The 16137-nt window shown below is 39.5% G+C and overlaps 1 protein-coding gene across 1 annotated transcript in view; it reads left to right on the top strand.

Moving 5' to 3' along the window:
• The window catches only part of adamts7 (a disintegrin-like and metallopeptidase (reprolysin type) with thrombospondin type 1 motif, 7), a 62089-nt gene extending 47304 nt beyond the window's left edge, over positions 1 to 14785 (top strand). The window contains exons 22-24 of the mRNA XM_023426714.2: positions 750 to 896; positions 2575 to 2737; positions 14503 to 14785. Of these exons, the coding sequence (XP_023282482.1) occupies positions 750 to 896; positions 2575 to 2737; positions 14503 to 14642 (450 nt within the window). The 3' untranslated portion in view covers positions 14643 to 14785. The remainder of the gene's footprint in view (positions 1 to 749; positions 897 to 2574; positions 2738 to 14502) is intronic.
• Positions 14786 to 16137: the final 1352 nt, after the last annotated feature.

The raw sequence follows: 16137 nt of genomic DNA on the forward strand, positions 1-16137 counted from the left end.
TTTCAGTGCAAAAGAAAATCAATTTGAGGTGTGAGATGGTGGCTGCTGCTTGAAATGGAAAATCCGCCAGGCAACATTCAGTCCATTTTAGAATGATGTTGTTGTTGTTGTTGTTGTGTGTTTGTGGTGTGTGTCATCTGCATTGATGCCTTCAGGTGGGAGGTTGTGAGAGTTAACCTTAAGCACTTCATTCCCAAGATACATTGTAACTTGAGAATGAAGTGCTCAAGGTTAAGGAATGAAAAAAAGTAAACGCAGAGGACAGTCAACTATGAAACATACCGTAGTTGTCATCAAAAGTATAATATGACTGATTGTAGTGAAAAGGCTGTAATAGTCTTAGATTTTCAAGCTTCCCACAAACATTTGAACCCATCAACAAGTGAGACATCTGAGAAGAAGCTGTGCTTTCAACTGAATCACCATGCAACAATTATGTGACAAAAAGGACTAAATGTCTCACAATGTGTCTGCAATTTGATTTTTCTGTTGTACTGAAATGAACAAAAACCAGTGACTACTTGGGAGGTCCTGAAAATGTATTCAAAACTTTTAAATGGCAACAGTGTGTTGTCGTGGGCAGTGATGTAAAGTACGCACAAACACTTTGCAATGCAATAGTGAGTCATGCAGAAATACCGATATGATGGCTTTGATTGTAGATAGATAATAGAACACTCTCTCAACTCTGTCTAGACTGTACTGCATGTACCAAAACGCACGTCTGTCATTGTGTGTGTGTTGTTCAGTGCTCTGAGGTGTGTGGAGGAGGTGAGCAGCAGCGAATTGTCACCTGTCCAGAGGAGGAACGTTGCGACAGGGATCTTCAGCCCAGCAACATCCAATCATGTAACATCCAGCCTTGTGCTCAGTGGCTCACTGGCTCGTGGGGACAGGTAGGCTACACTAAACACACACACACACACACACACACACACACACACACACACACACAAAACAAAACAGCTCAAAACAGCTCAAATAAGAGAATAATCCAGCAGAATCATAGAGCAATTTCATGAGGAATGTACCCTGATTTTCAACTTAATGTGATGTTAATACCAGAGGGACAAACGATGCAAATTACATTTTAGCCAGTAATTCATATCATGTATCCCACTATTCTTTTTCTAAAGCACCTACACTGTTCAGTCACAGTGATCCATACTATGATTTTAAAAAGATGTGATCGATTTGTCAACAATTGCAGTTTGAAAGTACGTAAACCTGTCCTAAAGATCCTGACAGAAAACTTAAAACACGACTTCAACCACAGACACCAACCAGATTTAAACAATTACTTAATTATTTTTTAGCTATATAACACAGGATGATTTAGCAAACACCCCAGCACCTGGCTGAGAGATTTTTACAGGTGATGGTTTAGTGAAGGAGCAGGTGCGGACATGGAGGTGCGATATAAAGGACTTAAGAGAGACATCTGAGGTCCTGGTAAAAATGGGGGAAGTGATGGTTTGCTTGAGAGGGAGATGCAGCGAGACTGGTTGAAGGATTGACCAGAGAAATAAAGAGAAACGTATTGACTGGATGTTATATAAATAAATAATATATACAAGAACCAGAGAAAGAATTTTGGACAGAAAAACAAAACAGAAAGAAAACTGTGACCTAGACCCAGATAAGCAACAATAAAAAATTAATGGATAGACTATGTCAGCCGTGTACCAAGGCGATAAAGCCTCTCGAGCTGAGGTTCCACTGCTCCTTCATTATTCACTGTTCGTGTCCAGAATTGGTATCGACTTCTTAACCTGACTGGCAGCAGATAAAATCCAAAATATCCATTTTTTTCCTTTGTCACATCGAGTAGTAAAGACAGGATTTTTGAAATGCACAGACAAAAGAATATCACCTAACTGTGGGTAACAATTCAATCTCCCAGAATCCACATTACCCACAATCAGTGTGCCAATATACAATTAAACAGCTGCAGGCGGTTGTCTTATAAAAACCTGGCCGCACTGGGAATTATGACTGTTATCTGAATTGCAGTTCTGTCCACAAAGGCAGGTCTTTTAGTCTTTTTAATCCCTGAACCACATCAGAGGCAAAACAGAGTCTAAAAATCTTTAATCTGAACACGTCAAGATAAAACGTGTCCACAACACCATTTATAGTATGACTGTTGTTGAGTATGTGCAAACAGGAGCACAGTGTAATGCTTACTAAAGCTGCTGCTATCAGTAGCCCAATCAGAGTCTAAAAGGTATCCCTATTTTTAATTTCTCTGAAGGAATTTGGCTCCTCAGATCCTCAGTGATTTGTGAGTGAGTTCAGTGATTTGATACGAAGTGATGGATAAAAAAAATAAAGTGTTTGGTCCTAAAACGCAACAATGATGGCTGTCAGCCCTGCTGTAATGAACTGAAATGACATTTTATCAGTCGGTGCATGTTGAGCCTATTGAACTCCGCGTCAATCTCAATCATAAAAGCTGGAGAAGAAAACAGAAGGGTCGTATCGTGACAACAAATAAAACTACAAAATGAATGTGAGGTGTTTTGACAATGTAAAACGAGGAAGAAAAACCGCATCACTGTTTTGTCCCCGCAGTGTTCAGCGTCTTGTGGAGGTGGAGTCCAGCAACGACTCATCAAATGTGTGGACATGAAGGCCGAGACGGACGACGAAGTTGATCAAACTCAATGTGACCGTGAGTCGCAGCCTGAGAGCACCCAGAAGTGTAACATACAGGAGTGTGAGAGCGCCCCCTCTGGTGAGTGAATCAAGCTGTAATCAGACAATCTCTAGCGATGTACGATTATATAGTTATTACTCCTCCATTTGCCTCTGAGGTATAGAAACAATAGAATCAGGTAATAACAGCATTTTGATATGAGTGTGATCATCATGACTGCAGAGAGTACTTGAGGACAGTGTGACTTCAGCTAATGCTTCAGTGAAAAAGATTAAATCCAAAAGACTCTTCACTGTTCTCCAGATCCCTGTTGTGGAGCTGGGGGGAGGGGGGTTGTATTTTGCATGTATTTGCATTTCTAATGAACAGTATATGAAGAAACTAGTGGACTTAAATGTGTCAGTTTCATGTACATTTTAATAGCTACTACATAAGAGTGAACTACTGTGGTGGTCAATGTGTGCTTAAACCTAGATTGCAGAACAGAATGGATCTTTGGTTTACTTTAAGGCTGACACAGTAGTCCATTTGTTCGCGAGAAAGAGTTTGGATGCTCTCCCAGTGTTTGCTCCGGTTTTCTATGAAAATCCTAAACCACGATTAGTTGCTAGACTCAGTCCCCAGCAACCCTGAGCAGGATGAACGGGTACAGGAAATGGATGAAAGGACAGGTTCACTTAAAGAGTCAGTACTGGCTCATGAACTGTCGTCTCATTATATCTGCGTGCACGTCAAAAATGTGTAAGAAACATACACATTTTTAACATCCTTTGCCTCATTCATATCTCTGAACAACCTTGTTTTCATGTACCATCACCATCTGTAACACAGGAGGCATTTTAAGTTTGTTTGTACCTTCTGTTTATATCAGAAATGTAATTTAATTTATAATATGAAAAATGAGAAAACCAAAACAACAAACAAAAGAACAATTTCTATTTAAAATAAAAAAAACAAATTGAAAAAAAATCTATTTAAATTGTTTTGTTTTTATAAGGCTAGACAATAAACAAGCCACCTATAGCCTCTTTAAATGGAATATATGGATATACTGAACAAACAGCACTGATGAACATTTGACTTAAAGTTATTAGAAATAAGCCTCAGGTTGCACTACATTAGTAAAGATCTTATAATTGAAACTTATAATTGAAGCAATGTATTTTTATTGTTTTAAGGTGATTTGTAAATCAAACTCAAATTTAAATGTATCGCGATGAATCTCTGCCATGTTGTTTAGTCGTGTCTGCAGCGTGAGGCGTTTTTGACTTGATGAATGATCGATATCAGACCAATGTCACACGTCACCTACTGACACACACAGAAGAATATTTATAAACGTTTCTGTCCAGCATTAACATATGAACACATGAAAACATTATGAAACATCCCAGGGTGTCACATGACCTCCATTTCACTGTGGTCACTTTGCCAAAATTGCTGCACAGTGCAGCTCTGTTTCTGAGGGTTTGGTGTTTTTGTTTTTGTTTTTTTTTACCGATGCTTGCAGTGTGGCTCAGTGGATGGCAGTGTTGGTCTGTCTTTTGGTTGGATGGACTGGAGGCACTGCCATGAAGTTCTGTGCAGACACTCGTGGCTCTGAGAGGATGAATCCTACTGATGTTGCTGATCCTTTGACTTTTCCTCAGGAGCCACCAGCAGGTTGACATTTGTGGGTTTGAGTGAAATGTCTCAACAACTACTGGCTGTATTGCCATGAATCCAGTCCAGATATACCTTCGGTGCCAAAGTGTTAGGATCTTTCATTTCTTTGTTTATTATCACCAAACCCCAGGAAGTAGTCTAAGAGTCTGAGATGAGTGTTTGGATTTGTGCTGGCAGATCCACTGTGGTGTATGTATGTGTCTTACTGCAAGACGAGAGGATGGACCCACACGTCAAGCGACTGCAGCAGAACTATAGGGCATCTGAAGATGCACTTTACACAAAGGAAAAATTCTGACCTTGAAGCAGGGCTGTTAATCAGACAGCGACTGTTTACACACGTCATTGGGGATATTAAGTGAACAGTCAAACTGGATCAATCACCAAGACCTTCAGCGTGAGTTAGGGTTGTGGATCTTGAGAACTCCAACAAAAAGGTATTTCAACTCAAGTACAAAACAAAGAACACACAGAATGTACACAGAGGTAAATCCATTTACAGCCTCCATTTCCTTTATCAAACCTATTTAGTCTTGAAGGACAAGTGAGGCATGAAATGTTAAAGCTTTGAGACATTATAATGCCCTTAATGTTTTTTTTTTTTATTTATTTCAGTATTTTATGGTACTAGCTGTTTTGACCACATGAAGCAGTGAGCTTTGCCATACTTGGCCGTCAACAGTAGCGTTGATATCTGTATGAATCCACCCGAGTCTTCCTCTAATGATGCAACATCACAAGACCAGTGGAAAGACTGACTGTAGTAGCCTCAAAGCTCTTCTTTGTTAACAGCCACACAGAACAACTTTTTTTTTTTTTTTCAAACTTTGAGCCAAAGACATTTGCAATCAAAGCAACTATTCACAATGGTAAATTATAAGCTGTACATCTTATTTTGCTTGAAACACATCATTCATGATTTGACATTTCCATCTTCTGCTTTTGATTGCGTGAGACTGATTGACTATATGCCAAAAACTTGTTAACTACATGTAGATTGAAGTTTATCTGAAGTTGCATCTGGCTTTGATGTGCATGTCTCTTTGAAGACGATGACTAGGAAAGGCAGTTCGAGGTGTATTTTTGTTCCAGTTGATGTTTGAAGGCACAGGTTATCTGCAGAGGAGAGCGTGTTACAGCTGATTTTTTTTCCTCTCCTGGATTTTCAGTATAAAAATAGTCCTCACAGTTACAGTTACTTCTGTTTACATGGAGCTTATTTAGCTTAATCACCTTCATAATACAAGACAAATACAATCTCCAATTCCTTGCAGCTCTTTCTGTTTTTCTACATTCTTTAATTAAACATTTAACATACACAATTTTCACTTTTTCAATTGAATCCTCAGATGTAGGTCACAGCAGTTCAGTGGCATTTCTGTTTTTAGATATCAGATATGAAATCACAATGTTCCTCAGAGGGCAGCCTGTTAGAGTCTTGACACCATCTTTGCTGACATTTTTGACGGCATAGAGGTATTAAAGTGTTATCATAAATATTTCAGGTGTGCGATAACGTGGCAGCAAACAGACGTTTTTAGCGCCGTGTGTGACCAATCATTTCAGTTAATAATTTGTTTGTGTTTTGCTTCAACGAGGCAATCAGATGGTTGTAAATGTTCTTTTCCCTCAGTGTTGTGAAGGAAAGTCTTGCAAGTTTTTTAACTGGTTTGACAATAAAATTGTTGCTGGAGTTTTTACCTCTTTAGGCTTTTTTTTTTTTTTCCAGTTACTAAAACAGTTTATTTTTTTAGCCATTGTTTGGCTTTATTCTGACAGATGCAAAGTCAGGGAGAGAGAAAGTGGGTGACATGCAGCCACAGGTCAGGCTTCGAACCCGGGCAGCTGCAGTTAGGACCAAGCCTTCATGGCACGCGCTCTACGAGGTGAGCCGCCATGGCGCCCGGTGCGTTTTGTTTTCTGGTTGTCCGTCCGTCCCGTTCTTATCAACAAGGGGGAGAGGAGTGAACACGAGGGAACTTCTTCAAATTTGGCGCAAATTACTTGGATTCAAAGATGAACTGATTAGGATTTCGTGGTCAAACGGTCACTGTGACCACACAGCTCAAAAATTCACATGCTAATTCACACTAATATTACTCCCCTAACTGAGGAATTACACCACAGTTGGATCTGATCTTACGCTGTGTGTTTGGCATGCATTCAAATGATTCCTCTGCTACATCGCAGCATTCCTGTCAAATCTCTTTAAGTGTCACTCCGCATAGCTGCTTATAGGCACATATTCATTCTCATGCTGTACTGAAACAAAGCTGTAACCCGGCTGTAACTGCACAGATCAGAAACTCTTAAACATCTATCCGAGTTACTGGAGATCAGGCGTGATGGGAATGTTAAGTGATGAAGCAGAAGGTCATTTAGATCCATTGCACACAGAATATACTGTGCGATGGGTAAGTGAAGGCCTGTGCGGTGAACTGAGAGGTACTGAGAGGTTGAAGGAGGATACATGAGCCAGTGCGCGACTGTTAAAGTGATAGTTCAGGTTATTTGACGTGGGGTACCTATCCATAGTCAGTGTATTACCTGCAGTAGTTTCGGATCAATTTGGTGCCAGTTTAGAGGAGCAGCGGCGCAGAAGCTGAGTGATGAGCTGCTGTGCACGTGGCCAATGCAAAAACGTGTTTTAGCCACTTTAAAAAATGTGAATACAAGAAAGCCAATATCAGATGAAGTGTACACTTTATTTTGAATATTTTCACTGCTTTATCTTGCTGTTAAACAGTCCGTTCCTTTCAAAACTACAGTTTGTGAACTGTTGAAGTAGATGTGCTTGTGCGTAGGAATACGATTCAGTGGTTGAAAAGATTTATTTCCAAAGGAAAGGGCTGCTTGACAGCAAGATAAAGCTTATACTTCAACTGTCCATCTACTCCCAGCTCTAATGCACTGACTACAGATAACTACCTCACACAAACCCACGTCAAATAACCCGGACTATTACTTTAAGAGCAGAACCTGATTCCCAGCAGCAAAGCATGGCAGATCTCTGATGACTTATTCATTAAGCAGTCATTAAATGAAACATAAGAAGGAATAGATATAGAGGGATTCGTTATTTTCAAGGATGATGTGCATTTATCTCCGAGTTGTGTAAAAGTCGGTAAATGGGCTGCTTCACCGGTGCACCTCTCTACAGCCCAGGCTGCGTCCCTTAATCCTCATTGATAATTCTGGAGAACAAGGGGCTTGATCTATCTTTAGCCTTAAGCTTTTTAAAGGCTGTGTGTGTTAATGATGTCTTTGAAGTTTTGTCCTGTCTAGCCCTTCTAACACAGGCTAGTAGTCACTAGCGTCGAAGCGCCAAAACTCCTGAAGCAGTAATTTTGACTCTCTTACTGCACAGGATCAAGTCCACCAATGCTGATTACGAAGGATCCTTCAAATTAGTTCGGTTCAGCTCTTAGTTAATCAGCTGAGAGCAACTGAGATTGTCTCCTAATTTTTTAATTGCACTGGAGACAGCTGAGGGTGGTCTGTACACACCCACCACATTAACTTTAGTTATTATAAGTTAACTCTCAGGTCAAAGTCAAAAGAATGAGGGATAGTGGCAGCATTCGAAACAGTAACAGATAACATGACCTCACATATACATTTCCAGTTGAATTACACAGACTTCTGATATTTAACTACATCAACCTCAGGCCGTTTCTGGATTTGAGAGCATGCGGGTTGAATAAAACTTGTCCAGAGTCATAGGAGGGCTTATTCGCAAAAGGCAACTTAGAGCTTGTTTCGGTTTTATGAGTATAACATATTTAGGGTTATAACTTGCACAAGACGGGGGTGGTGGTGTTTTGCGAGGGCCATTAGTAATCGGTACATGTGAAACATAGTGGCAGAGACCGAGAGTGGAGGACGGGTTGCATTCTGAATGCCATACTTCATGCGGTGCGAGATCTTGTATGATTTGGGTAGAGAAGATCATTTTGAAAGAGATCTGTTCTGTTGTAGAAGGTGGGGAAGTTGTTCAGGTTGGGGATGTTTCCGAAATAGCCCTTCAGCCAGATGTGGTTCATCATATCTGACCTGGGCAACATTTCATCTGACATTTAATAAAGGTCACGTGTCAATATAACGTGCACCACTGGGATATATTTACTAAAAGAACAAATCAGTTTAGTCCACGAAACTACTCTTTGCAGTGTATTCATGGTTTCATCAGAGCCTGTGTGACAAAAGCTGCTCCGAGTGGGGTCCCATCAAACGTGGAGTGGAAGCTGCAGAGAGGAGCCGCACTTTCATTCAGAGTGTGAGACCAGTGCTTTGACACGAGACCTGTCGGGACACGTGTGTAGCTGTTTAAACCCAGGACGGATTTCCATTTTTGTATGCCCCAACATTGAATCTTGGCTGCATATGATTAACACCCTGCTATGAAATCTTTTCTGGATTCTTAGCAGTAGGAGGATAAGTTGATGCGAGTTCATCCTTCACATGGACTGTGCACATGCTTTTGAAGCAAGGGATATAATTATCAGAAAAAAACAATGATATATTTCACATTAGTCCTCTATTCAGATTTAAGCTCTTTTCAGCACGGTGTTGAGATACTATCATCTACCATATCTGATTTCAACAGTACATCTCAAGTCTAATTTTGGTTACTGCAGGTTTAATCTTTTGGCCGAGGCGGCCATTTTGTTTGAGTCCACCACCTGCTGTCTGAGGTAGTTTGAGTAAACAAGAAGAAATTATCAATCCAAATATGGTAGAACACAGAACTCTCATCGAGTATATCAATTATATGAATTTTGGAGCTTGTCAAAACAGAGTTTATTACAGCAGCCTGTTGCTTCTACTATAATAAAAGAATTTCCGCTCAATTTGTTGTTGTAATATTTTTATAAGATAATTTTCTTGTTAGAGTTGTTGTCATTACTACATAGAACAAGAAAAGCATCTCGCAAAAACAGAATCATTTTCTAACACCAAATCATCTTAACTTTTTACATCACAAACAGTGGTTACATGTTGTGTTAAAATTAGAAAAAGATCCGAGATCTATTATTCCAATTTTCATTTCACAAAACCGACAAACAGTCGTCTGCTACTTCCTCAGCTACTCGGGGTCTCTTAACAATAAGACATGACTACGGGCCGTAATAAGCTGCTTGTACAGACAACATGTGGGCTTGTTTTTTACAGAGGACAATTTAACCATTTCTGTTACCTTGAGAGCTGCATTGATTTTTTTTTTTTTTTTTTTTTCAATTTTGAAAATAGATTTTACAAGCCATTTGTTCTTATGGTGGCTGAATTTTTGTGTGCAAGCTAAAAATAATACAGTCTGTGGTCTGCATTCAGTGTGCCTGTTGTCTGGGAAAGGCAGAAGGGAGAATGGAAGAAGGTCAAGTGGACAAATGACCTGCATTCAGAGAGTCTCTCTGCACACACACATTCCCACAGCACTGAGTTACCGTCAGGAGCTAATGAGCTACATTGTGTGGTTTTCATGTTTGGTTGTAAGCGTCTGGAACAGTCTCATAAAAAGAGGTGATGCAATCATTGCACTGATGGCCTGGTTTCATAACACACATCAAAACTGGCTAAAAATATCAATACAGTATAATATATGTAGTGTGACAAAGCTCTAAAAACTCAGCTGGGATTATTTTCTTTGAAACACATCTGGGAAATACATATCTGTATACTGTTTGGCCACAAACACAGCTGGATTTGAACTGTCCTTAATTTAGGCACATAGAAAGAAAACAAAGTTAATGTATTAATAATGTACATACACCCAGGCAGGGTATTTGTACAGTTATAACTGAATTGACTATAGGTAAGGCACTAAAAAAGTTTTCAAAATCTTTAATCAATTACATTTTTCAAGTACTAAGTAACCACAGAGGTTAAATTCTCTGTAATTAGTTATGATGTTTATTGTGTTATCTACATGAAAGTGCTCAGGCCACATGGATTAGACAAAAAGTACAGCCGGAGTAGTGACACTTTTGTCAGCCATTAAAATCATATTTCAAACAAAGAATGTGTGTGTGAATCTGTAATTTATAATTTTTCATTTCAAGGCAGTGGTATGTTTCAGAGTCCTCTCCACACCCCAAGAAATAACGAAGGGGGAGGTATTCAATGTTTTTGGTTTTTGTTCATCTTGAAAAGCAGCCAATTTAAAGATGCTGAGTCAAGATTACTGGGCAATCAGTAATCTAACAATAACATGCCAACTGTGATCGGAGTAATGACGACAGAAAGCTTCAAGGTGAGGTGACGTGGACTCGCTTTCCTTTTCATCTGCAGATTACCAGCCCACCTGCCCCTCTGCAGGGCCAAATATTTAATGTAATTTTACACCATTCACCCATAGAGGATTTTGGAGACGAGAACAAAAGGCTAAGCTTCTATCAAGCAGCTGCCCAGAGTTAAACTTCACAAGCTAGTGATATAACCGCAGCATTTCCAGCTCCTTCACCAGACCTGAGAGATCCGAGCCTGACAATCAATATATGTATTATAATATATGAAATGACAATATGACGGTGTGAAATCGGTCGTGGTGATGAAACTACAGTGTATTTTCACCCTGAATCTGCAGTTCGAGAGTGCGTCACAGCTCATGGTTTAGCTGTCCTGCAACTACAAGCTCAGCACCAGACAGCAGAAAGGCATTGTTACAGACAGTGGAGCATTTAGTAGCTAAAGGGCCAGATATTTGCCTCGGGTTCATGGAGATCAACAGAACTAAAGGAGAGTAAATAGATGAGATGCATTCGTCAGGTGAACAGAATCATGACTCCAAATGAAAAGATAATGTTTCTCCCTAACCGTATCTGTTATTGCAGGTTAAAGTAACTTAAACACATATATTTATACTCATCAGTAAGTGGCAGCGCACAATAAGTTTATGATTTACAGTTCACCAGTAATAATGATGTGCAGTGACGAGTCAATAAACATGTTTCATTACTTATCTTATAATTTTTGCCCAGAGAATTTCCATTTATTATTTCACTGTCACATATAAATCCTGGCTATAAAAAGATTATGTCTTTTAGGCTTGTGCAAGTTGTACATTTTCATTCCATAGGTGTACTGTAGGTCATTTAATAGCCCTTCACTCTTGACTTCCTCTCTTTATTCAGATCATTCATTCCCTGGCTTGTTCATTTATGATGCTGTAATTAACCCTTTGACCGTGAGATGATTTTCCTAGGAAACAATGTGAGGCTGCGTCCACTGACGACACTGATATATAGGGTGAAGTGGGGCTGAAGAGACATGAATGGATTTTTCTGTTTTCCCCAACAGTGAAAGAAAAGCTTATGAGCTGCGGAAGTCCCATGTCCCTCTGTCCCCCTCTGTTGTTTACTGTTCTATATGGGGCATGCTGGTGAGTGGGTCAAAGAAAGCAAATAGGGGCGTATAGCAGATGAGTAGCACACAGGAAGTGGCGTGTATTGAGTTGCAGCTGTGACCTTTGCACCCCACTTATGTCAGTTCAGCGTTTCTGATCTGGGAGACACTGGGAATTCTGCACACTGGTGTTTTGAGAATTGCTTCATGCGAGAGCAGTGGGGTCAGTAGCACAGAATTCATCCCCTGAATATAACTGCTAATGAGGACATCCTTACTTTGCTTCTAGAGCCACCGTGAGACGACATTTGTCAAACACTTTGCTCCTTGAAAAGATATGTTTTAAGTATTCGCTAGAAATGAAGCAATGTGAATGATCATGGTTCTCAGAGGATGGATTATAATGATTTTTATGACTCTTTTCTCTAGCACCACCCTCAGGTTACATTGTCCTTTTGTACCATATATATCCCAAAAAAATAAAAAATACATTAGACAAATGGACAGATTTTGATTTAGGTGACAGATCATAATGGATAGGCAGATATTTGCAAGATGTAAATTGGTTGAGCACTTAAGCTCTGCAACATACTCACATTCTCTGTTTTTTTTTTGCCACAAGCATCTGCAGCTTGTGAGCAATTTAAAAACATAGATGTACAGCTGGCTGCATGTGGCTTGTTTTTAATGACTGCCTTGCAAATAGATCTGTCACCTGCACTTTTCCATTGTACAATGACAAGACTGTTACAGTAGGTGCTGAACACTTTCTTGAAAAATCGATACGAACGACGTCACTACTAATCTGGTTTTCTTCATTTCTACTGTGTTGTCAAAGCAACTGCCACTTTTAACATTTTCAGTGGTATCGATTTTCCAACATTTTAAAGGCTGCATTTTGTTCTTGCAGATGAATGAACAGGATAGTGTTTTGTTTTCAAGATGACTGAGGTCATATTTTGGTTTTGTTTTTTAAAATTACATTAATTAAGCACTTTGTTTCCCTTTTGTTTGTTTTTTTAGTCTCTCTTCTAAAACACTCAGTTTGCTTTTAACATCAGCCTTCTGCTGACTGCAGTCCCCCACAGCAGCACAGCCCCTGATTTACATACAAAAGCATTTTACTAATCTAATATGATAATCATAATGTCACAGTTCATGTGCAGACTGTGAAACGTTTCTCTCCTAAAGTGAATAGCTGTCACTGGCACTGAAAAGCACGTAACATTTCGCTTTTCAGTGGGTTCATGACTGACACACAATACATTAAGTGTCTGCTAGAGCCATCAGCTGTTGCCTCCACCTCTTCAACACATTATTCACCTGAACTGAGATTCCAGCAGGAAAGTGTGGGTTGTTTTTTCTCTTTTTTTTTTTCTACCATGGTGCTCATGTGGAATTAAAGACAGGTGGTAAAACTAACTTAATTCCCAAAGGGCCTCTAATTCCTGCCCACTTAGCTGCTCTTAAACAAGAAGACATTGAGCTGAATACAGCAACAACAAAAAAAATTAATCTATGAAACAGTGAGTATCTGATGATGAAGTGTAATTATTCAATAAGATTAATAATTTAATTCTTCTGCTGGTATTTCAACCCCAAAGTAGGCAAAGTGTTTGCAAACTTGATGGACACAAACAAACCTGTGCACACCAACAAATGCCGTTTTCTGTTTGTCGTTCATTCATTGTGCCTTTGTTGGAAAGTGCCAGAAAGCCCGGCAGCTACTTTTTCGAAATATATTGCTATTGATGCTAATCGCAATGTAAAGGATAGTTTCACATTTTTTGCATGCACTTCCAATGTAAGAGATGTTAAGCTGAATTAACCTTGTATGAAGCTTCAGTTATTTTCACACTGGGCTGCAGTGGAGGGAAGATGACACAAACAAATTTTGTACTAAAGAGTGGGGATTGGCCTCACCTGATCATGATACCTCAGCACTGCTCTCATCCTGTATTGAGAAATCTCTATCTGTTTGTTTGTCCTTCAGTTTTTCTAGTTTTAGTACGAGCACTGACCTTGGTAACACCTTGGTAAGGTCAGCGCTAGTGCCAATACCAAAGAGGCATATCAGATGGGAGCATCCCTACAAAAACGTCTGTAACCTTAGAAACTACCAACTAACTCAAAATGCTGCCGCCTTATATTAGCTTTAAACTCTAAAAAACTGGCTCCTCCAGGCCACAAGTCGCCTGATGGCTGTTCCATCAGTGGATGAGTGTGTGTGTGTGTGTGTGAATGTGTGAATGTGGCCTATAGTGTAAAAGGCCTTGAGTGGTCGGTAAGACTAGGAAATCGTTATGTAAGTGCAGTCCATTTACCATTTAAAAGAGTTTGGTACAGAACAAGGACTGTAGATTTTGTCTGACATTTCTTACACATTAGGAGGGTTCCTCTTCATGGGGACATGGGGATCAATTACAGTGACCAAAAATAGTTTCATTGTTCATTTGGGCATATTATCCTTTGTTTTAAGATATACTCAAAAATATAAGCCTGCCTTGTAAATATATATATTTAGATATTTAAATCTAAATATATTTTCAGTAATTTTGATACACTGCACAAAACAATACAGAATAAAACGTCAGAGACAGATGTTCAAATATTATCTGTTATGAATTAATGACAAAGGAGCGTGAGCTGCATTTGTGACGTTTCTCACATCTGCCATTGATTTCAGTGTAAAAGGAAAATCTCAAGATGTTCAGAGACTCACAACCCACACATGATGGCTATGATTCATGCTGTAACAGTCAATCATGTGTGAGCTGAATCTGTATTTCACTTCTGTATGTATCCCCTCTCTCGCTCTCTCTCTCTCTCTCTCACAGGAGCCGTTTGTCTTCGTGACCGCCTGACATTTCGTTTCTGCCAGACTCTCCGCCTGCTCGGCCGTTGCCATCTGCCCAATGTGCGAGCTCAGTGCTGCAAAACCTGCAGCCAGCGCCCCAGCAGCACGTCTCGCCGCTGACATGCAGCAAAGTAACCACTCACATGCCTCATCAGCAGGAACACTGACTGCACCACTGACTGATGAAATATCAATCATCATGCAAAGTCAACAATCTGAGCCTTTACCTGATTTTTTTTCACCACTACAGACTAATGATGAATTAGTCCCACTCCAAAACTCTCAATATTTGTGCTGGTGAAATTATTACATAGGGCTGAAAGTAATTTGAACTATAACAAAGCACAGCCCCTCTTATAGCTAAACAATGAGAATGTAAACATTTGTTTGCACTTTGTTTTTAGTATGCAGTCTGAGCAGAATGATATTTTATGAGTCAATACGTCCTTGTAACACATACGGAGCTACATTAAATAGAGGAGTCTTCTATTATCGTAGCCAACATAGTAATGCATTATTACACATGTAGACAAACCAAACTCTATGGTTGGTACAGTGCTTTCATTTTACTGATCTGCAACAGAAACTGTATAGATTGAAACAGACACTGAACTGTTTGTTGCAGGTATAAAATTCGCAGTGTGAATATATGTACATTATAATGTGGTACAAGTGTTACGAAGCTAAAAAAAAAGAAGTGATGCATAAAAATGCTTCATGTTGCATTAATAAACAACTGACCGTTTACTAAGCCCTGCCCCTTAGTTACTGTTGCTACGATATGCTTTTCAATCTTGCGTGGCACATATGCAGTTAACAATAATGCGTGGTAGATTTACCAGTTTTTGAAATTTCACACGGAAGCAGACAAAAACGCAGCTTCATCAGTTCTCATCTGTTCTCATCTTTTAACTGGAATGAGTTGTCGGCAATTGTCACTGGCAAACTTCATCACCTGTAGCTTGCTAGGTAAGCTAATGCTATTTCCACAAGCTGAGAAGACGAGCGCCTCATAAACATGACATTGTGCTGAAAGACTGACGCTAAAGCTACATGTCCCAGGGATAAAGTCAGTCATCCTCACTGAGTCATGATCTGGTATTGCAGAGTAGAACTAGTTAGCCGTAGCATTGAATATTAGCAGTCGATGTTAGCTTAATCTCTGATGCTAATGCTAAACATAGACAATATTAGGTATGGGGAGGGCGGGGCTAAAAAAACGGTCAGTTGAAACGTTTAATGTCCACAGCAGCTTGTAAAAAGCCTTTTTGAAGCAGTTGTATCGGTAACAGTTGTGTAATGTCATATTTAGGCTTTACCACACGCATATTTTTTTAAGTCACAAAGTAAAATGTAAATGTAAAAAGTGGAGCTGCAGGAAATACTTGGTGCTAGAAGCCACATAGGCTCCGGACATTTTTGGGTCAGGTATTGGCAGGCCCAGTGCCTCATCTACTTGAATATTGGATAATTTGATGTCATTATTTTTATTAACCACTTGATTGAAATACGAGTCAAATTCAGCTTTTCGGAATAAATATTTTTGAAGCATTTGTGAAAGTTTTCAAAATGGACTATCAGTGTCACATTAGGTTTGTTAAATTTAATTAAGGAA

The sequence above is a fragment of the Seriola lalandi genome, unplaced genomic scaffold (assembly GCF_002814215.2).
Source record: "Seriola lalandi dorsalis isolate HSWRI2012SDOR001 ecotype SW California unplaced genomic scaffold, Sedor1 jcf7180002054835, whole genome shotgun sequence".
In the NCBI taxonomy this organism is placed as follows: Eukaryota; Metazoa; Chordata; class Actinopteri; order Carangiformes; family Carangidae; genus Seriola; species Seriola lalandi.